Genomic DNA, 19,554 nt, shown 5'->3' on the forward strand with positions numbered 1-19,554 from the left:
TGCCAGGTGACATCAGAGTGGCACCAAGATGGTGGCCAGGTGGCATCAAAGTGGCACCAAGATGGCTGCCATGTGATGCCATGGGGCTGTGGCACCAAGATGGCTGCCACGTGACACTGTGGGGGTGTGGCACCAAGATGGCTGCCTGGCGACAACATAGTGGCACCAAGATGGCCACCAGGTGACACAATAGTGGAGCAAGATGGTGGCCGGGTGACATCAAAGTGGCACCAAGATGGCGGCCAGGTGACAGTGAGGGGCTGTGGCACCAAGATGGCTGCCGGGTGAGGGGGTGACGCGGTTGGGGACAGCGGGTGACACGGAGCCAACAGCCACTAGGGCACCTTTATTGGGGGGTCGGGCGCGGGCGGCGGCACCGGGGCTCCGTGTCACCTGCCAGACGTGTCCTGCGTCACGCGGTCCCTGCGTCCCCGCTCATCGCCGCGTCCCCTGCCGTCTCGGTGTCACGCGTGGTCTCGGTGTCCCCGAGGGTCTCGGTGTCCCCGAGGGTCTCGGTGTCACCTGATGTTCCCGTGGTCTTGATGTCCCCGAGGCTCTCGGTGTCCCCCGAGGTCCCCGTGTCCCCGAGGGTCTCGATGTCCCCGAGGGTCCCGTCGAGGTGACGCTTGCGGCGCAGGAGGGCGCGGTAGCGCGTGATGGCGTCCGCCACGGCGCCCTGCAGCCCTGCCAGCTCCACCGCCACTGTCACCCCTGGGGGACGCGACATGCGGGGTGGGGGTCAGAGGTCACGGAGAGGGTCAGGGGTCACCAGGGACATTTGAGGTGACAAAGGGACGGGGGGGACACAAGGTCATGACTTTCGGGGGGGTGTCCGAGTTTTGGGACATACACACACACACACTTCAGGGCACCGACCCCCCCCAGGATTTTGGGGACCCCTCCCGGCTTTGGGGATCCCCCCCCAGTTCTTGGGGACCCCCCTCCCAGGTTTTGGGGACCTCCACTCACCCTGGATGAAGCTGCCCTGGGCCTGCCGCAGGCTGGGGGGCACCAGCACCCCAAACCAGGCCAGGGGATCGGGGGGGGCACGGGGGGGGGCACCCCCTTTTTCTGGGGGACCCCGGCGCTGCCGCAGCCCTGCGGGGGGGGGGGGGCAAAGGTCAGTGACACCCCCAAAATAATTGGGGACCCAGCACCCCAACTCCCCCCCCAGAACCCCCTCCAACACCCCAAATCCCCCCGCAGCACCCACGGGACCCTCCTAGAGCCCCCCCAGCACCCCAATCCTCCCCCAGCACTCACAGGACCCCCTCAGCACCCCAAATACCCTCCAGCACCCTAATCCTCCCCCAGCACCCATGGGACCCCCCTAGCACCCCAAATCCCCCCCAGCACCCACAGGACGCCCCCAGAACCCCTCCAGGACCCCCCCCAGCACCCCAAATCCCCTCCAGCTCCTCTCCAGCACCCACACAACCCCATCCTGACCCCCCCAACACCCCAATCCTCCACCAGCACCCACAGGACACCCCCCCAGCACCCATGGGACCCCCCCCCCACCCCTTTACCATCGCCCCCCCACTGCTGGGGGTCGGGGTCCTCAGGGTCCCCCCCTGTGCCTGGCACCTCCTCAAAGTGGGGGGGTCCTCCCGGGTCCTGCCTGGTGGGGGGGGGGGTGACATGGGTGTCACCGACGCCCCCGGTGTCACCCCCCCCATCAGTGTCACCCCTGTGTCACAACCCCCCCAAACTGGGGAGCCCCATGTCACACCTCCCCCAAAACAAGGGACACCGCTGTCACCCCCCCCTCCTTGGGGACACCCGTGTCACCCCCTCACCCCATGTCCCCCCCCCCAAGTGTCCCCATGTCCCCTCTGTGCCCCCCCGCGGTGTCCCCTACCTGGGGAGGACGCGGACACGGGGGACCATGGTGGCCCCGTACTGCAGGGACGAGACGCGGTGGCACCCCAGGGAGTAACGGGCCTGGGACAGGGACAGCCACCCCTGGGGACAGCGAGGGGGAGGGACACGGGGTCAGGGGGGGAACATGGGGACAGGGACAGCCACCCCTGGGGACATGGGGGGGGACACCCGTGCCGCCATGGTTGTGTCCCCATGGCAGGTGACATCCTCATGCTGTGTCTCCTTGGCAGGTGGCATGTCCCCAAGTGTGACCCTGTGGCAGGTGACATGTCCCTAAGGGGGGTGGCATGTCCCCATGCATGTCCCCATGGTGGGTGACATGTCCCCAAGTGTGTCCCCAAGTGGGGTGACACGTCCCCAAGGGGGTGGCCTGTCCCCACACGTGTCCTCATGGTGGGTGACATGTCCCCAAGTGTGTCCCCAAGGGGGGTGACCTGTCCCCACACATGTCCCCGTGGTGGGTGACATGTCCCCAAATGTGTCCCCAAAGGGGGTGACATGTCCCCAAGGGGGGTGGCCTGTCCCCACACGTGTCCCCATGGTGGGTGATGTGTCCCCATGGTGGGTGACATGTCCCCAAGTGTGTCCCCAAGGGGGGTGACACGTCCCCACACGTGTCCCCAAGGGGGGATGTCCCGTCCCCACCTGGCGCAGGAGCTGGGTGAGGAGCTGACGTTTCTGCTGCAGCGTCTCCAGCGCCTCCAGCAGCTCCAGCACCGCCGCATCCAGCGCCGGCGACCCTACGGAAACAGCCACGGGAGACCCTACGTAAACAAGCATCCGTAGGGGATCCTATGTAAACAAGCACCCATGGGAGACCCTACATAAACACCCATAGGGCACCCTACAGAAACATCCATGGGGGATCCAATGTAAACAAAAACCCACAGGGGACTCTACAAAAATACACAGCGTGGGGGACCCTACAGAAACATCCATGGGAAACTCTACATAAACAAACACCTGTGGGAGACCCCATGTAAACTCCCAGAAAAGACCCTACATAAACACCCGTGGGGAACGCTACATAAAAACCGCCAGGAGACCGTATGTAAGCAAATACCTGCGGGAGACTCTATGGAAACACACGCCGTGGGGTACCCTATGTAAACAACCCCCCACACCAGGACAGACCCTACATAAACAAACACTCTTCCACGGCACACCCTATGAAAACACCCCACCCCCCCCCCAAATAAACACCCCCCACCATAGGAGACCCTACATAAACACCCCCCACCATGGGAAACCCTACATAAACCTCCCCCAATATAAACACCCCCCACCATAGGAGACCCTACATAAACACACACATCCCACATAAACACCCCCCACCATGGGAAACCCTACATAAACCTCCCCCAAATAAACACCCCCCACCATGGGAAACCCTACATAAACACACACATCCCACATAAACACCCCCCACCATGGGAGACCCTACATAAACACACATGCCACATAAACACCCCCCACCATGGGAGACCCTACATAAACACCCCCCACCCCAGCAGACCCTACATAAACACACATACCCCGCATAAAAACCCCCCACCATGGGAAACCCTACATAAACCCCCCCCAATATAAACACCCCCCCCACCATGGGAGACCCTACACAAACACCCCCCCAAGCCCCTCCCTGTCACAGGAGACCCTACCAAAACACCCCCCACCACTGAGTGTGTGTCCCCCACCTCCCCTGGACATCCTACACCACCAAACCGTCCATAGCTGACACCCCCCACTCCCCCTCAAGGCGACCCTACCAAAATAACCCCCCACCCCGGCCCCTCACCGACCCTCCATTGCCACCGCCGCCGCCGCCAAACCCCGGCCCACGCCGCGGCTTCACGCCGGGTCGCCGCCTCCTCCAATAGCAGCGGCCTCCCACCTCTTCTCCACCAATCACAGCGCGCGGCGGGGCGGGAGGCGGTGCCTAGCTGAGGGCAGGCGGCGCGGCGGGCTGAAGCCGGCTCGGCCGCCATCTTGGTTGAGGGCGTAGCGTTGCCTTCCCCCGGCCGCCATGTTGGGGGGCTCGCCCTGCCCCTTTCCAGCAACACCGGGTCTCCCATTGGTCCCTCGCTGCCCAGCCAATCGGCGGTGGTGGTGTTGGGAGGTGCCGGCGTGTGGTGAGCGGCGGGGAAAGCGAGAAGCTGCGACCATGGTAAGGGGATGGGGCGGGTGTTATTGTAGGGTCGCGGGGGTCTTCTCCCTCCCCAGGGTCCCCGTGTCATCCCGTGCCCTTCCCGGGGTTCCCCAGTGTCCCCCCCCCAGGTCACCGCGCACACCCTGGTGTCCACACGGCCCCCCCAGTGTCCTCCATCCCCCTCTGCCCCCCCCCCATGTCCCTCCCCAGGGTCCCCACACCCCCCTGGTGTCCCCATGTCCCCCCACAGGGCCCCTCATCCCTCTCTCCCCCCCATGTCCCTCCCCAGTAACCCCTGCCACCCCCCATCTCCATGACCCCCCCCAGTGTCCTCATGTCCCCTCACAGTGCCCCCTTCACCCCCATGACCTTCCCTAGGAACTCATGACCCCCCTCCCAGTGCCCCCCATCCCCCTTTCACATCCCCCCGTGTCCCCAGTCCCCCCCAGTATCCCCATCCTGCTCCCAATCCCATGCCCCCCCCTGCGCAGGGTGCCCCCATCCCCCTACCCACATTCCCCCCACTTCTTACATCATCACATCCCCCTCTGATGTCATCGTGTCACCCCTTTTTCGCCCCCAGCTCCGCCGGCAAGCCCGGGAACGCCGTGAATACCTGCAGCGCCGGGCGCAGGAGGATCGGCTTCGGAGACAGCAGGATAAGAAAGAGAAGCTGCGGCAGGCGCTGGATGGTGGGTTGGGGGGGCCCTGGGGGGGGTTTAAAGGGGCTTTTGGGGGTTTGAAGGGGGGCTTGAGGGGGCCGAAGGGGAGTTTGGGGGGGTAAAAGGGGGGCTGAGAAGGCTAAAAGAGGGTTTGGGGGGGTTAAAGGGGGGTTGAGGGAGTAAAGGGGAGTTCAAGGGAGGGGTTGGGGGGGCAAAGAGGGCTTTGGGGGGGTTAAGGGAGGTTTGGGGGTAAAAGGGGGTTTGGGGGGACAAGAAGGGGGTTGAAAGGGGGCTTGAGAGCGTAAAGAGGAGTTTGGGGGGTAAAAGAGTTTGAGGGGCATAAAGGGGGGTTAAGGGGAGCTTGAGAGGAGGAAGGGGGTTTGGGGGGGTGGGGGGTTAAAGACGGGTTTGAGGGGAGGAAAGGGGAGTTTGGGGGGGCTAAGGGGGGTCTGAGGGGAGCAAAGAGAGATTTGAGGGGGCTAAAGAGGAGGCTTGGGGAGTGAAGAAGGGGTTTGGGGCAGTTAAAGGGGGCTTGGGAGGGATAAAGAGGGGTTTGGGGGGGTTAAAAGGGAGTTTAAGGGGGGGCTTGGGGGGTTAAGAGGGGTTTGGGGGGTGATGTGGGGCTGAGGGGACGTTGGGGGTCCTGTCTGACCCCCCCGCCTAATTTGTGTGCGTGTCCTTGCAGAGAACCGGCTGCTGCCCACAGAGCTGCGGCGCGAGGCCTTGGCCCTGCAGAAGGAGCTGGAGTTCGACACGCCGGGGGTGGGCGGTGAGTGGAGACCCCCCTCCCAAATTCTTGCGGGGGGCACCCCAAAATAGCGAGAGGCTTTTCCTCCTCCTGAAATTTGGGATCAAATTTGCCCCGTTTCCCCCCAAAATGAGGGTGGGGTTGCTTTAATCTCCCCTAAAACGGTGGTTAAATTTGCCCCGTTTTTGTCTAAAATGGGGGGGGGGGGGGTCACTAGCCTCCCCAAAAATGGGGATTAAATTTCTCCTATTCTCTGCAAAACGGTGCCCAAATTTACCCTGCTACCCCTCTGCCACGAGTCTTGAAAACCCCCCAAATCCCCGCAACACTGGGTCATCAAATTGACCCGAACTCCCCCCAAACCAGGGTTCAACATCACCCTCTTCCCCCCTTGCTGGGAGGGGGCGTGGCCTGACTAAGCCCCGCCCCCAGACACCTCTGGTAGCCAAGACGACGAGTACCGGTGGGCGGGGCTAGAGCCCCCCAAGGTGATGGTGACGACCTCCCGTGACCCCAGCTCCCGCCTCCGTGTCTTTGCCAAGGTGGGTGGGGCTTCTTTCCCCGGCAGGGGCATGGCCTGTGGGTGGGCGGGCCTTGAGTGCTGTGTGGCCATGGGGAGAGCCCTGAGCTGTTGGGGGGGTGTGGCCTTAGGCCGGTGGGGCAGGGCTCATGGGAGGGGGGGTGTGGCTTTGTGGGGTAGTGGGAGGAGCTTTTTCACAACCGCCCCCCCTGGGAGCTGAGCTTATGTTGGGAAAGGGGTGGGGGTGGAGCTTGGGGTGGGTGGGGGCTGCTGGGGGTGTGGTCTGAAGGTGGGCGTGACCTTCCAAGGCTCCACCTCCATTGGTCTCCCATCCTGGTGCTGTGTATGACTACAGGGTGTGATGGAGGGAGGTGGGGCCTGTGGGGTGGGTGGGGCTTAGTGGGGATGTGGGCGTGTCCCTCTGTGACCCTTTCCCCCGGAGCACTGCCCGGCATTGGTGAAGGGACCCAGGGTGGGACAGGAAGGGTGATAGGAGAGGGTGGAGCCTGTGGGGGGCGTGGCCTTCCCCTGACCCCGCCCCCCTTTCTTCCCAGGAGGTGTGCCTGCTGATCCCGGGGGCGCGGCGGATGAACCGGGGCCGGGTGGAGCTGGGGGCGTTGGTGGGGGCGTGCCGGGCCGCTGGCGTCACCGACCTCCTGGTGCTGCATGAGACCCGGGGGAGGCCCGGTGAGCCCCGTGGCATGCTGGGAAAGGGGGCGGGGCCGGAGGGGAGGGGGTGGGGTTTGTGGGATTGGGCGTGGTCAGTTTTGAAGAGGTGGGGCTTGTGGAAAGGGGTGGGGTTGGGGATGGGCGGGGCTCTGGAGGCTGCCCTGTGCTGGGGGAAGGGGGCGTGGTTGATGTGAATGGGCGGGGCTTTTTGTGGGGGGTGTTCTAGGGGCAGGGCTGAAGGGCCTGTGCTGGGGGGCGGTGGTTACTGGGAAGGGGGCGTGGCTTACAGAAATGGGTGGTGCTTGGGGAATGGGTGTTCTAGGGGGTGTGGCTAGTGAAAGGGGTGGGGCTAAGGGGAAGCACCTGGTTCTTGGGGCTGGGGGAGCAAATGGGGGGGTGTGTCCTGCTGGGAAGGGGGTGTGTCCTGCTCAGGCCTCGCCCCTTTCTCGTCCCCAGATGGGCTGTCCCTGTGTCACCTGCCCCACGGCCCCACAGCCCACTTCACCCTCAGCGGGGCGGTGCTGCGGCAGGAGGTGGGGGGGCTGGGGGGGGCCCCTCTGGCGGCTCCCCATCTCCTGCTGCTGCGCCTCGACTCCCCCCTGGGACGCAGGGTAGGGGGCAGTGGGGGGACTGGGGGGGTACTGGGGGCACTGGGGAGGACTGAGAGGGCAGTGGGAGCATGGGGGGGGCACTGGGAGGGCTGGGGGGTGTGGGGGGACTGGGGAAATTAGGAGAACTGGGAGGACTGGGTGGAAACTGGGAGGGACTGGGAGCACTGGGGGGAAACTGGGAGCACTGGGGGGTGCGAGGGGACTGGGGAAACTGGCAGCACTGGGAAGCACTGGGTGATGGGGTGGAGAGGTGGGGAAATGGGGACAGGGGGACATTTGGGGGGGGATTTGGGGGGAGATCGGGGACAGGAGGATATTGGGAGGGCAATGGGGGGACATGGGGACATTTGGGTGTCCTGGGGGGGAGGGTGGGGTGTGACACAACCCTCCCCCACGTCCCACCCCCTTCCCCCAGGTGGGGACAATCTTGAAGCACCTCTTCCCCGTCCCCCGCCCTGACAGCCGCCGCGTGGTGACGTTTGCCAACGAGGATGATGTCATTTTAGTCCGGTGGGTGACACGGGGACACGGGGGCTGGACACCTGGGCGTCCCCCGTGTGTCCTCCCACCCCCTCCTCCGTGTCCCCCACCCCCTCCTCAATGTTCCCCTCCCCCGCAGAAACCACGTTTACCGGCGGCAGGGGAGGACGGTGGAGCTGGAAGAGGTGGGACCCCGGTTCCAGCTGCGCCGTGAGTGTCCCCAACGACCCCCCCATGTCCCCAATGACACCCCCATGTCCTCAATGATCCCCAACGTGTCCCTAATGTCCCCTCCCCAGCCTACCTGATCCGCCTGGGGACCCTGGAGCAGGGGGACGCAGCCGACGTGGAATGGCGCTGGCACCCCTACACCGCCACCGCCCCCAAACGCCGCCTCCTCAGCGCCCAATGACCCCGGACGCCTGGGTGCCCCCCCCCGTGGACAATTGGGTGCCCACCCCCGGGACTCTTGGGACCCTCAATATCTTGTTTTTGTTTCTAATAAATTTTTTAATTCTCTTATTTTTCACGGTTCCAAACTGGTTCATTGGGTCTTTCTGTAGCCCCTTCCCCACCAGGGGGGTTGGGGGGGAGAATGGGACCCCCCCGCCCCCCCACTCAAGGCATCCAGGCCCCTTCCTCACACCCGGGACCATTCGGCCGGGGGTTCCCGTGGTCCTTTGGGCTTCCCGATCCGGAAATTAAATCCTAGAATTGGAAAGGGGCAGGGGGGGCATTAGGAGGGAGAGGGGCAGATGCCTGGGAGGGGTCGTGTGTGTCCCCTGTGTCCCCCCCAAGGACACCTGGGTTGTCCCCTCCCCCCCGCCGGGTGCTCACCGAGACATGGGGTGCTGCCGGGGTCCCCGTGGGGGGTCACGACCTCGTAGGCGCCGTCAGTGGGTTGGGGGGAGGCTGCAGGGGCAGGGGGGAGGTTAATGCTCTATGGGGAACCTATAGACCCTGTAGAGTGGGGGGGGTGTTATAGGTTCCCTATAGAGGAGGAGAGAGGCTTATACAGTCCTTAGAGGGAACCTATAGAGGTGGGGGGCATATATGGTGTTTAGAGACAACCTATAGAGTGGGGGGATGTTATATGGTTGTTAGAGAGAATCTATAGAGTTGGGGGGGTTATATGGTCCTTAGAGCCTATGGGGGGGAGAGTTATACAGTCTTTAGAGGGAACCTATAGACTCTATAGAATGTGGGGGCATGTTATATGGTCTTTAGAGAGACCCTGGGGGGGGGGGTGCTATATGGTCCCTAGAGGGAACCTATAGGGACCAGAAGTGTCCCATAGAGGGGGGTGGGGTGGGCCTTGCGTAGACTCTGTAGGGGCCAGGGAGGGAAGGTATAGACTCCACAGGGATCAGAAGTGTTTCACAAGGGGGTGTGGAGTGGAGTTTGTGTGGTCTCTATAGGGGTCAGGGAGGGAGCGTATAGATCCTATAGGGACTGGAGGCATCTCATGGGGAAAGGGTAGAGCAGAAAACACCCTATAGGGTGCAGGGGGGGAATACCCTATAGAACCTGTAGGGTGAGGAGGGAGCACCCTATAGAAACTAGAGGGTGCAGGGAGGGGGACCCTATAGTACCCATAGGGTGCAAGGGGGGGCATGACCCTATACAACCTGGGGACGCACACAACACTATAGAACCTATAGGGTGCAGGACTGGCCAATATGGCTCCTGTAGGGCGGGGGGGGGGTCATCCATCCCCTATAGGATCTGGAGAGGGACCCGTAGGCACACCTATGGGGGAAGGGGTCATATGGATGCTGTAGGGTCCACCTCCCGCACCCCTCCCCCCCCCCCCCCAAACTCACCGGCCAGGGTGGGGGAGGGGCGCCGCAGGGGGCTCCCAGGGAGGGAGGGGGAGGTGCCCGGAGGGGCGGGGTCTTTCCCGAAAGGGGCGTGGTCTCGGTCAAAAGAGGCGGTGTCTCGTCCAAAAGGGGTGGAGTCTCGTCCTCCGGCCCCGCCCCCCCGGCGGGTTTTGTTGACCACGGCGTAGGTGGCGTCCATTGGGGTGGGGGGGGCTCCGCTGGCACCAACAGGCACCTGGGGGGGAGGGGAGGGGAGGGCACCCAGGCCTCCGGGTCACCCCCACCTGCCCCAAAAGGGCACCCAGGTGTCCGGGTGTCCCCTCCCCACCCCCACCCCCCCAAAGGCATCCGGGACTCACGTGATCGGGGGGAGGAGGGGTGAGAGGGGTCCCCCCCGAACTCTTGGGGCCCCCCCAGACGTTTGGGTCCTTCCTTGCGCTTCCCGTTTCCTGGGGTAGGAAGTGTCGGCCCCGCCCCATCGTGTGCTGGCCCCGCCCACCCCATGTCCTGGCCCCGCCCCTCCCCAAACGGGGGAGGGTGGTGCGGTCTCACAGGCCACACCCCCCACTTGCTAAGCCCCGCCCCCTTGTAGCACCTATAGAGCCCTGGGGGTCCCAATGGGTCCTATTGAGGCCCCAGGGGGGGCCCTATGGCCCCTGTAGCAGCTGGGGGGGGGGGCTGTATAGGTCCTATAGAGCCAGGGGGACCCTATAGCACCTATAGCATTGGAGGGGGGAGGCTCTTTAGCCCCCATAGAGCTTCTAGCGGTCCCTATAGCCCCTATAGCATCAGGGGGAGCATATAGCCTCTATAGAGCTTCTTGGGCTCCCTATAGCTCCTATAGCACCTTGGGGGGTTGTATCTGTATGGCCCCTATAGAGCCATGGGGGTCCGTATAGTTCCTATAGGTCCTCAGTGTGGGTGTCCCTATAGTGCCTAAGGGGGGGGGTGTCCCCTATAGCTCTTATAGTATCCTGAGGAGAGGCCCTATAGACCCTATAGAGGCTTGGGGGGGGGGGGGGGGGGCAGTTCTTACAGACCCTGTAGTGCGCTGGGGCAGCCCGATAGCTCCTACGTGGAGTCCCCTATAGTGCTGACGGAGGGCTCCTATAGCACATTTGGGGTCCCTATAGTGCCTTAGGGGGGTCCCTATAGCTCCTATAGGGCTCGGGAGGTCTCCCATAGCCCCTCTTGAGCCTCTGGGGGTCCCCTGTAGCCCATCTTGGCTGGTGCCTATAGCTCCTGTAGGGGCTGGGGGAGCCTCCATAGGGCCCGGGGGGGTACTTATGGCCCCTATAGGCCCCTAGGGGTCCCTATAGCTCCTATATGAGCCCATATAGGGCACAGGAGGGGTCCCTGTAGCCTCTGTAGGACCCGGGGGGGGACTCTATGGCCCCTACAAGGCCCCGGTGGGTCCCTATAGCCCCCATACGATCCCCTGTAGGGCCCGGGGGGGTCCCTATGGCCCCTGTAGGGCGGGGGGCGGGGTTAGAGAGGACCCAGGCATCCGGGTCACGGGGCTCTGAGTGTTCCGGCCCCGACCCTCCCGCGTGAGGTCACAAGGGGCGGGTGACGTCGTGCGGCCGGGAGGGGACGTCACGAGGCGGAGTTGGGGGGGAGGGGGGAAAGAAAGGGGGAGCCCGCCAAAAGTGACGTTACAGACCAGGCAGCGCGGCAGGCCCCGCCCCGAGCTCTTCGATTGGCCGGCGTGGGCGGGCCGCGCCCCCTGTGCCCGCGCCGGGCACTGATTGGCGGGGCGGAGCGGCGCGGCGCGGTGACGTCACAGGGCGCGCGGCGCGGCGGCCCCGGAAGCGGCGGCGGCGGCGGGAGCGGGGCCGCGCGGGTGAGCGGGGCGGGGCGGGGCCAGGGCGGGGGTGGGGCCGCGGCGCGGGGGCGGGGCCACGGCTGGGGAGGGGGCGGGGGGGCGCGTGGCGGCAGGAGAGGGGGCGATCCCGCCGGAGGGCGTGGCTTTAATGCGAGGGGGCGGGGCGTGGTGGAGGGGCGGGGCCACACCGGGCTCTCCCGGGGGCGGGGCTCTGGAGCCCCCCTGGTGGGCGGTGCTAGGGGAAGTCTCGGGGTGCGAGGCTAAAGGGGCGTGGCTTGGCACCGGGCAGGGGGCGTGATTGTGGTGGGGGCGGGGCTTAGCGGGGACCCCCCTTTAGGGGTGTGGCCTAGATCTAGGGGCGGGGTTACATGATGTCCCGGGGTGAGGCTCTGCGGGGGCGTGGCCTAGTGGCATGGGGCGTGACCAGAGCCCCCAGGGGCGTGACCCAGTGGTGAGATACCACCCCCCCCACCCCGAGGCCATGCCCTTCAGGTGGGGCTCAGGGGCGTGACCAAAGGCCGTGGGCGTGGTCTCCACCCTGTGGGCGTGGTCCGGGCCTGCCCTGCCCCCTCTAGGTGTTTGGGTGTGGCCTGCAGGCCCACGTGACCCTCCTCCGTAGGCGACCATGGCGGCGGCAGCGGCCGGCTCCCCTCCCAGCGAAGGGACCCCCCAGCCCCCAGGTGAGGCCGCGGGCACCTGCATCCTGGAGTGTCCCCCATCCCCCCCGCCCCGTGTGCGTGTGTCCCCCCGTTGTCACCCCGTCACTGTCACAGATGCGGCGGAGGCCGACCCGACGGAGCCGGCGGCAGCCGTGTCGTCCCCGGATTACCGTCGTGACGAGGAAGAAGAGGTATCACCGGCAGCGGTACCGGCGGCCATGACGTCCTCGGGGTGTCAGCATGCCGGGGAAGAGGAGGAGGTGACGGCAGCGGTGACGACGGTGGCGGCCATGACATCCCCGGGATGCCGGCGTGGCGGGGAAGAGGACGTGACGGCAGCGGGGTGGCGTTGCCGGCGGAAGCACGTCTTCGTGTTGAGCGAGGCGGGGAAACCCATCTACTCCCGGCACGGTAACGAAGAAGCGTTGGCGGCCACCATGGGCGTCATGATGGCACTCGTCTCCTTCATCCAGAGCGGCGGCAACGCCATTCGCGCCATCTGTTCCGGTAAGGGAGGGGTTAACAGCAAAGAGGTGGGGTGGGGCACCCCCAAACCGCCACACCCCCACCCACTGCTGTGGCGTGTGTGTCCCCACAACTGCAGAGGACCGGACTTTGGTGTTCGAGCAGCGCGGACCCTTGTTGCTGGTGTCGGTGTCCCGCACGCGGCAATCAGCGGCGCAGCTACGGCGGGAACTGGCCTTCGTCCATGAGCAAATCCTCAGCCTCCTCACCCGCGGCGGTATCGCCCGCGTATTTGCCCGCCGCCGCGGTTACGATCTCCGGCGTCTCCTTGCTGGCGCTGAAGCTGTCCTCGATCGTCTCCTATCTGGCGCAGCAGCAGACGGGCGGTTGTTGTTGGGAGCGGCTCGTTGCTTGCCCCTTCCGGCAGCCCTTCGGCGGGCGGTTTCGGGAGCTCTTCGCCGCGCCGCCGCCACTGCTGTCCCCGCCCCCGCTTTGGCTTTGTTGGCGGCCGGCGGGCGGTTGGTGACGGCAGCACGGCAGCGGGCTTTGGCGGAAGGCGGCCGGTTGTGTGCCAGCGACCTTCACCTCCTCCTCAATCTTTTGGGGAGCGGGGTGGGGGCGGGCGAAGTGTGGACCCCCGTCTGTTTACCCCGCTTCAACCCCGACGGCTATTTCTACGCCTACGCGGCGGCGCTGGGCGAGGAAGAGGAGGAGGAAGGCGGCGGCGGCACTGGCAGGGTGACGCTCATCCTGCTGTCGACGGAGCGCGAGGGGTTCTATGCAGCGGCGGGGTGCCGGCGGCGTTTGGAGGAGACGCTGCGGGCGCAGGGGTGGCTGGGGGAGCTGGGGGCGGCAGTACGGGGAGGGGCGGGGTATGGCCCCGCCCGCCCTGGCGCCCCCGAGCTCCGCCATTTTCTTTACAAGCCCTTGGAGGGGCCGGAGGAGATGCAGCAGCTGCCGCAGTTTACGAGGTGCGGGGCAGGGGGCACCCCAAAATGGGGCGGGGTGGGGGCGTGTCACCTGTCATGCACCTGACACCTGTGTCCCCCACCCCGGGTTCAGCCCTGAGCTGGAGGACCCCTACACCAGCGAGGAGGAGCAACACCGGCTCTTCGACCTGTACCACTACCTGCACAGCCGCGTGCACAGCCCACACCGGCCCCTGCGCCTCCTCTACCACGTGGCTGAGAAGGAGACACTCTTGGCTTGGGTAAGTTGGTGCGGGGGGGAGCCATCAGTAGGTTCCAGAGTTAACAGAGGGTGTTCACTCACGGCTCTGTCATTAGGTTCCAGAGTTAACAGGAGTTGCTGGGTGGAGATGCTGTCAGTAGGTTCCAGGGTTAACAGGAGTTGCTGGGTGGAGACGCTGTCAGTAGGTTCCAGGGTTAACAGGAGTTGCTGGCTATAGGTGTTGTCAGTGGGTTCCAGATTTAACAGGGATGCTCACTGTCAACCCTGTCAGTAATTTGCAGAGTTAACAGGGAGTGTTCACTCACAGCTTTGTCAGCAGGTTCCAGAGTTAACAGGGAGTGCACACTTGTGGTGCTGTCAGTAGGTTCCAGAGTTAACAGGGGTGGTTGCTGGTGGCACCATCAGTAGGTTCCAGAGTTAACCAGGGTGGCTGGCTGGCAGCACTGTCAGTAGGTTCCAGAGTTAACAGGAGTACTGAGTTGTGGTGCCATCAGTAAGTTGCAGACTTAACAGGGCTGCTTACTGGCAGCACTGTCGGTTAACAGTAGTACTCACTGGCAGTGCCATCAGTAGGTCCCAGAGTTAACAGAGAGTACTCACTCCTGGCTCTGTCGCTAAGTTCCAGATTTAATGGGGGTTGCTGGCTGGCAGTGCCATCAGTTAACAGTGGTACTTGCTGGCAGTGCCATTAGTAGGTTCCAGGGTTAACTGGGGCGCTTACGGGCAGTGCCGTCAGTAGGTCCTAGAGTTAACAGGGGCACTTGCTCCTGGTGCCATCACAGGTGCTCTGTGGCAGCACCATCAATTATTGGAGTTGCTTGCTGACAGCACCATCAGTGGGTCCCAGAGTTGACAGAGGTACTCGCTTGCGGTGCTGTCAGTAGGTTTCAGAGTTAACGGGGGAGATCATTGGGAGCATCATGACTTAATTGGGGTGCTTGCTGGTTAAGCCACCAGTAGTTAACAAGGGATGCTCACTGGTGGCGCCGTCAATAGCGTCCAGAGTTAACGGAGGCACCGGTTCCCTCCCCGGGCGCAGGTGACGAGCAAATTCGAGCTGTACGGCTGCTTCAGCCCACTGGTGACGAAGGCGGGAGCCATCGGGGTCCTCACCAAGCTGCTGCGCTGGCTGAAGAAGGAGGAGGACTGGCTCTTCATCCGCTACCCGCCGCCATACTGTGCTACCCCCGCCCGCTCCGAGGGGGCCGAGGCCGAGGGCTGAGCCCCTCCTTGGCCCCAGGGTGGGGAATAAAATGCCGCTGGAGAAAAGTGTCCCCTGTGTTGGGGCGGGGAGGGGGAGATGGGGCTGACACTGGGGTCCAGGGAGCTGGGGGGGACTCACCAGAGGAGGGGTGGGGCTGCTGTGGCAGGTGACATCAGGCGGCAGTGATGTCATGAGGGGTGAGGTCACAGGGGGGTGGTGGTGCAGTGGGTCGAGGGATGAGGGAGGAAGAGGGGACAGAAGGGAGAAGAGGTGACAGAAAATGGAGGGAAGGGGACAGAAACGAGGGGGAAGAGGGGACAGAAAATGCGGTGGAAAAGGGACAGAAACAGGGACAAGAGGACAGAAGACGGAGGAATGATGTGACAGAAATTGGAGGGAAACGTAGCAGAAAAGAGGGTGAACAGGAGACAGAAAAGGCAGGAAGTGGGGACAGAAATTGGAGGGAAGAGGTGGCAGAAAATGGAGGGAAGAGGGGACAGAAACGAGGGGAAAGAGGTGACAGAAAATGGAGGGAAACGTGGCAGAAAAGAGGGTGAACAGGAGACAGAAAAGGCAGGAAGTGGGGACAGAAATTGGAGGGAAGAGGTAACAAACAAGGGGGAAGAGGGGGCAAAATGGAGGGAAGAGGTAACAGAAACAGGGGGGAAAAGGTGACAGAAAATGAAGGGAAGAGGAGACAGAAGTTGAAGGAAAATGTGACAGGAAAGAGGGTGAAAAGGGGACAGAAAAGGCAGGAAGTGGGGACAGAAATTGGAGGGAAGAGGTGTCAGAAAATGGAGGGAAGAGGGGCAAAATGGAGGGAAGAGAGAACAGAAGATAAAGGAATGATGTGACAGAAATTGGAGGGAAACATGACAGAAAAGAGGGTGAACAGGAGACAAAGGCAGGAAGTGGGGACAGAAATTGGAGGCGAAAGGGGACAAATTGGAGGGAAGAGCTGACAGAAAATGGAGGGAAGAGGTGACAGAAACAAGGGGGGAGAGGGGACAGAAAATGGAGGGAAGAGGTGACAAAATGGAGGGAAACGTGACAGAAAAGAGGGTGAAAAGGGGACAGAAAATGGCAGGAGGAGGGGACAGAAAAGATGTGGAAAAGGTGATAGAATTGAGGGGGAAGAGGTGACAGAAAATGGAGTGCAAAAAGGGGTCAGAAAATGGAGGGAAAACGTGACAGAAAATGGGGGGGAAGGGCACATAAAAGGTGGGAAGACTGACAGAAAAGATGCGAAAGAGGTGACAGAAAATGGAGGAGGAAGAGGTGATAGAAAATGGGGGGAAGAGGGGACAGAAAAGGGGCAAGAGGTGGCAGAAAATGGAGAGGGAAGAGGAGACAGAGAAAGGAGGAAAGACATGACAGAAAATGGCGGGAAGAAGTGATAGGCAAGATGTGGAAGAGGTGACAGAAAATGGAAGGGAAATATGACGGAAGAGAGGGAATAGGGGACAGAAAAGGCTGGAAGAGGTCACAGAAAATGGAGGGCAAAGAGGTGACAAAGTGGAGGGAAAATGTGACAGAAAAGGGGGGTAAGGGTAGAAAAATGGAGGGAAACATGACAGAAAATACAGGGAAGAGGGGATGGAAAAGGGGGAAGAGGGAAGAGAAAATGGAGGCAAGATGTGACAGGAAAGAGGGGGAAGAGGTGGCAGAAAATGGAGGGAAAAGGATACAGAAAAGAGGGGGGAAGGTGACAAAATAGAGGAGCAAGAGTTGACAGATGGGGGTGAAGGTGACAGAAAAGAGGTGGAAAGATGGGACAGAAAAGAGGGGGATGAGGGGGGCAGAAAATAGAGGAAAGACATGACAGAAAATGGCAGGAAGGGGGGACAGAAAAGGGGGGGAAGACAGGACAAGAAACGGAGGGAAAAAGGGACAGAAAAGGGAAGAGGGGAGAGAAATCGGAGGGAAACGTGACAAAAAATATGGGGAAGAGGGGATGGAAAAGAGGAGGAAGAGGGGAGGGAAAATGGAGGGAAGACGGGACAAGAAATGGACGGAAAAGGGGGGGAAGAGGGGAGACAAAATGGCGGGAAGAGGTGACAGAAAATTGAGGAAACGTGACAGAAAAGGGACAGAAGAGGTGGCAGTAAATGGCGGGAAGAGGCGATAGAACAAGGGGGAAGAAGGGACAGAAAATGGCGGGAAGCAGGGACAGAGAATGGTGGGAAGAGGGGACAAGAAATGGAGGAAGAGGGGACAGAAGCGGGTGACAAGGGGACATGAGAGGGGACAGCAAATGACCGCTGGCCACCATTGTCACCTGTGTCCCCTCAGGCTGCGGCGATGGACGGTGACCCACATGGTGAGGGGCTCTGGCGGCCATGTCCCCTGGGACGCGGATGCAGGTTTCTCCCCCGAGGAACACGAATGTCACTGTCTGTCATGTCGTCCCCCCACCAAGGTGTCCCTTGTCCCCCCGCAGGGGGTCCACGGCTGGAGGCACTGCTGGTGCGGATCCGCAGCCTGCACCGAGGTGAGCGCTGGGGGGGGACACAACGATGACCCCTTCCCCTGTTCCCATCCTGTCCTCCATGTCCCCTCTCCCTCTATTCCATCCCCGCGGCATCCGTGTCCCCGACACCCCCTCGCAGCGCGTCAGGTCCTGGCGCGGGAGATGGCGGAGGCGCAAGGACAGAGCGAGGGGTTGCGACGGCACCTGGAACAACGTGAGTCGTTCTAGGGAGGGGACCGAGGTGCTGGGGGGGGGGACGGGGACGGGACCCAGATGTCCAGGGAGGGGACTGGGGACACACACCGAGGCGTCCGGGTGCTGATCCCCCTCCCCGCAGTGGAAGAGCGTCAGGCAGCGCTGGAAGGGCTCTGGCAGCAGAAGCAAGGTGAGGCCGCAGTCGTGCCAACTTCCCAGCATGCACTGGGGCCGGATGCTTGGGTCTCTTTTTTTTGGGGGGGGGGGTGAGGACCCTCCTCTGGATGTCTGCGTCCCCTCCCCCGGCAGAGGCGCTGCGGGTGGCGCGGTTGCGCAGGGAGGAGGTGGAGGCCGAAGGTCAAAGGTGAGTAGGAGGGGCCCAGGATGCCTGGGTCCCCCTCTGACACCCTCCCCCCCCATTGACCCCATCTGTGCCCATGCCCCCCCCCACCGGTGACCTCTGACCCCTCGAATATACCTGGTGACCCCTGATCCCTGGCACCTGAGTGACCTCTGACCTCGCCCCTGACACCTTCAGTGAGCCCTAGCAGCCTGGTGACCTCTGACCCCCACAATCCCCTGGTGACCCCCGGTGCCCTCTGATCCCAAGTGCTCTCCACCCCCCACCCTGGTGACCTTTGCCCCCTCCAAGACCCCCAGTTGACTCCTGACCCTTGCCCCCAATGACCTCTGCCCCTCAGCCCTCCCCTGGTAACCCCTCAGTGCCCCCTGCCCACCCCCAACCCCCACTGACCTTGCCCCTGGCCTTTGACCCCCATGACCCCTGACCCTCTGTTGACCCCTGACCCCACAGGCGCCAGGGCCTGTGCCTGAGCCGCCAGCAGGACCTGGAGGGGGCAGGGGAGCAGCGGGAACACCTGCGTCACCTGCGTCGGGGACAAAGGTGGGGGAGGCAGCTCGGGGGGGGGGGCGTGGTGTGTCACGTGACATGTGTGTCACATGACACCCGTCTCACCCACCCCGCAGGCAGGAGTTCTGGCAGCAGCTCGATGACATCATGGAGGAGCACAAACACCTGCATGAAGCGCACGTGAGCCCCGGACCCCTGGGGTGTCCCCTGCCACCACCTCTGCGTCCCCCCTCCCCCACCCCTGGGGTGTCCCCTCCCCCCCACCCCGGTGTCCCCTCTTCTGCAGACCCCCGCCCAGTTAGAGGCTGAACTGGTGCAACTGGAGGAGGCACGGGAGAAGCTGCTGAGCCAGGGTGAGCCCCTGGATGCCTGGCTCCGCCCCCACGGAGGCTGGGCTCCACCTCCCAGGTGCCTGGCTCCACCCCCCGTGGAGGCCTGGCTCCCCAGTGGGTGGTGACAGGCTCCGCCCCCCCATAGAGCGCCACCTGCTGGAGGCAGAGGAGCAGCTGGGACCCGAAGCCCATGTGGCCATGTGAGTGCCTGGATGCCTGGCTCCGCCCCCTCGGACGCCTGGCTCCGCCCCCTACCAGAACCTGGGTCTCATCCCCTGGATGCCTGGCTCCTCCTCCCCGCCTCTCCCAAACGCCTGGTTCCCGCAGGCGATTGGTGGAGCAGGAGGAGGAGGGGGCGCGGCAGCGTTTGGGGGCGGAGCTTGGACGGCGGCAGGTCCACCTGCGCCACAGGGACAGGTGGGTTCCCCCCCTCCCCCATCGTGGGATGCTCTGGGTCCTTCGTGGCCCCGCCCACTCTCCCTGTCCCCACCCTCTCCCAGGCTGGCGGAAGAGCTGGAGCGGCTGCAGCGCCCCCTGGAGGCTCCGCCCGAGTGAGGGGAGACACGGCAGCAGAGGGGGGGGACGGGGACGGACATGACACCTGCATGTCCCTCCCCCATGTCCCCCCCCACCCCAATGTGTCCCCCCATGTCCCCTCAATAAATGTCCCCAACTGCCACCACTGCTCATGTGTCTCCATGGGGGTCCCGGGGTAGGTGGGGGGGGCCGGGGGGGGGGTATGGGGGTGGTGACATTTTTTCCCCTCTGCCCCAACATGGCCGCCCCCAATGGCCGCCGC

General features: G+C 63.4%; 5 protein-coding genes and 1 long non-coding RNA gene across 12 annotated transcripts; 4 read left to right on the plus strand and 2 right to left on the minus strand.

Annotated features, from left to right (window-relative positions):
* Positions 1-383: 383 nt before the first annotated feature.
* On the minus strand, positions 384-3,793 carry CCDC115 (coiled-coil domain containing 115). Of its 2 annotated transcripts, XM_069774311.1 has the most exons (6): positions 3,687-3,793; positions 2,530-2,624; positions 1,862-1,965; positions 1,530-1,621; positions 970-1,098; positions 384-711 (listed from the first exon to the last, which is right to left on the minus strand). In XM_069774311.1, exons 1-6 carry the CDS (start codon positions 3,691-3,693, stop codon positions 413-415), a joined length of 726 nt encoding a protein of 241 aa, XP_069630412.1. In that variant the 5' UTR covers positions 3,694-3,793; the 3' UTR covers positions 384-412. The 2 variants fall into 2 exon arrangements, with proteins under 2 accessions (XP_069630412.1, XP_069630413.1); XM_069774312.1 differs by lacking the exon at positions 1,530-1,621 and having other exon boundaries at positions 3,670-3,698.
* Positions 3,794-3,844: 51 nt separating this feature from the next.
* Positions 3,845-8,245, plus strand: IMP4 (IMP U3 small nucleolar ribonucleoprotein 4). Of its 2 annotated transcripts, XM_069774309.1 has the most exons (9): positions 3,845-4,051; positions 4,617-4,725; positions 5,381-5,464; positions 5,876-5,985; positions 6,518-6,650; positions 7,089-7,243; positions 7,659-7,753; positions 7,863-7,933; positions 8,023-8,245. In XM_069774309.1, the coding sequence occupies exons 1-9, from the start codon at positions 3,911-3,913 to the stop codon at positions 8,133-8,135; spliced, it is 1,011 nt and encodes a 336-aa protein (XP_069630410.1). In that variant the 5' UTR covers positions 3,845-3,910; the 3' UTR covers positions 8,136-8,245. The 2 variants fall into 2 exon arrangements, with proteins under 2 accessions (XP_069630410.1, XP_069630411.1); XM_069774310.1 differs by lacking the exons at positions 3,845-4,051; positions 4,617-4,725 and having other exon boundaries at positions 5,810-5,985.
* PTPN18 (protein tyrosine phosphatase non-receptor type 18) lies at positions 8,210-10,027 on the minus strand. Its single transcript, XM_069774313.1, has 4 exons — positions 9,903-10,027; positions 9,547-9,778; positions 8,561-8,635; positions 8,210-8,431 (listed from the first exon to the last, which is right to left on the minus strand). Exons 1-4 carry the CDS (start codon positions 10,020-10,022, stop codon positions 8,364-8,366), a joined length of 495 nt encoding a protein of 164 aa, XP_069630414.1. The 5' UTR covers positions 10,023-10,027; the 3' UTR covers positions 8,210-8,363.
* Positions 10,028-11,198: 1,171 nt separating this feature from the next.
* Positions 11,199-14,952, plus strand: MON1B (MON1 homolog B, secretory trafficking associated). The gene is made up of 6 exons (XM_069773832.1): positions 11,199-11,386; positions 11,988-12,048; positions 12,142-12,534; positions 12,632-13,463; positions 13,555-13,702; positions 14,723-14,952. Exons 2-6 carry the CDS (start codon positions 11,994-11,996, stop codon positions 14,903-14,905), a joined length of 1,611 nt encoding a protein of 536 aa, XP_069629933.1. The 5' UTR covers positions 11,199-11,386; positions 11,988-11,993; the 3' UTR covers positions 14,906-14,952.
* A 179-nt stretch (positions 14,953-15,131) lies between these two features.
* LOC138682574 (uncharacterized) lies at positions 15,132-16,643 on the plus strand. Of its 3 annotated transcripts, XR_011322664.1 has the most exons (3): positions 15,132-15,671; positions 15,715-16,209; positions 16,256-16,643. It is a non-coding gene; the product is annotated as an uncharacterized lncRNA (long non-coding RNA). The 3 variants fall into 3 exon arrangements; XR_011322662.1 differs by lacking the exon at positions 16,256-16,643 and having other exon boundaries at positions 15,715-16,238; XR_011322663.1 differs by lacking the exon at positions 16,256-16,643 and having other exon boundaries at positions 15,132-15,493; positions 15,715-16,238.
* A 230-nt stretch (positions 16,644-16,873) lies between these two features.
* On the plus strand, positions 16,874-19,396 carry LOC138682558 (synaptonemal complex central element protein 1-like). 3 transcript variants are annotated; one of them, XM_069773802.1, is made up of 11 exons: positions 16,874-17,207; positions 17,307-17,378; positions 17,497-17,571; positions 17,695-17,742; positions 17,862-17,916; positions 18,367-18,456; positions 18,540-18,603; positions 18,710-18,776; positions 18,901-18,955; positions 19,083-19,172; positions 19,256-19,396. In XM_069773802.1, exons 1-11 carry the CDS (start codon positions 17,189-17,191, stop codon positions 19,308-19,310), a joined length of 690 nt encoding a protein of 229 aa, XP_069629903.1. In that variant the 5' UTR covers positions 16,874-17,188; the 3' UTR covers positions 19,311-19,396. The 3 variants fall into 3 exon arrangements, with proteins under 3 accessions (XP_069629903.1, XP_069629902.1, XP_069629901.1); XM_069773800.1 differs by having other exon boundaries at positions 16,875-17,378; XM_069773801.1 differs by lacking the exon at positions 19,083-19,172 and having other exon boundaries at positions 16,874-17,378.
* The last annotated feature ends 158 nt before the right edge of the window (positions 19,397-19,554 follow it).

Source organism: Haliaeetus albicilla, chromosome 29 (genome assembly GCF_947461875.1).
Source record: "Haliaeetus albicilla chromosome 29, bHalAlb1.1, whole genome shotgun sequence".
Lineage (NCBI taxonomy): Eukaryota > Metazoa > Chordata > Aves > Accipitriformes > Accipitridae > Haliaeetus > Haliaeetus albicilla.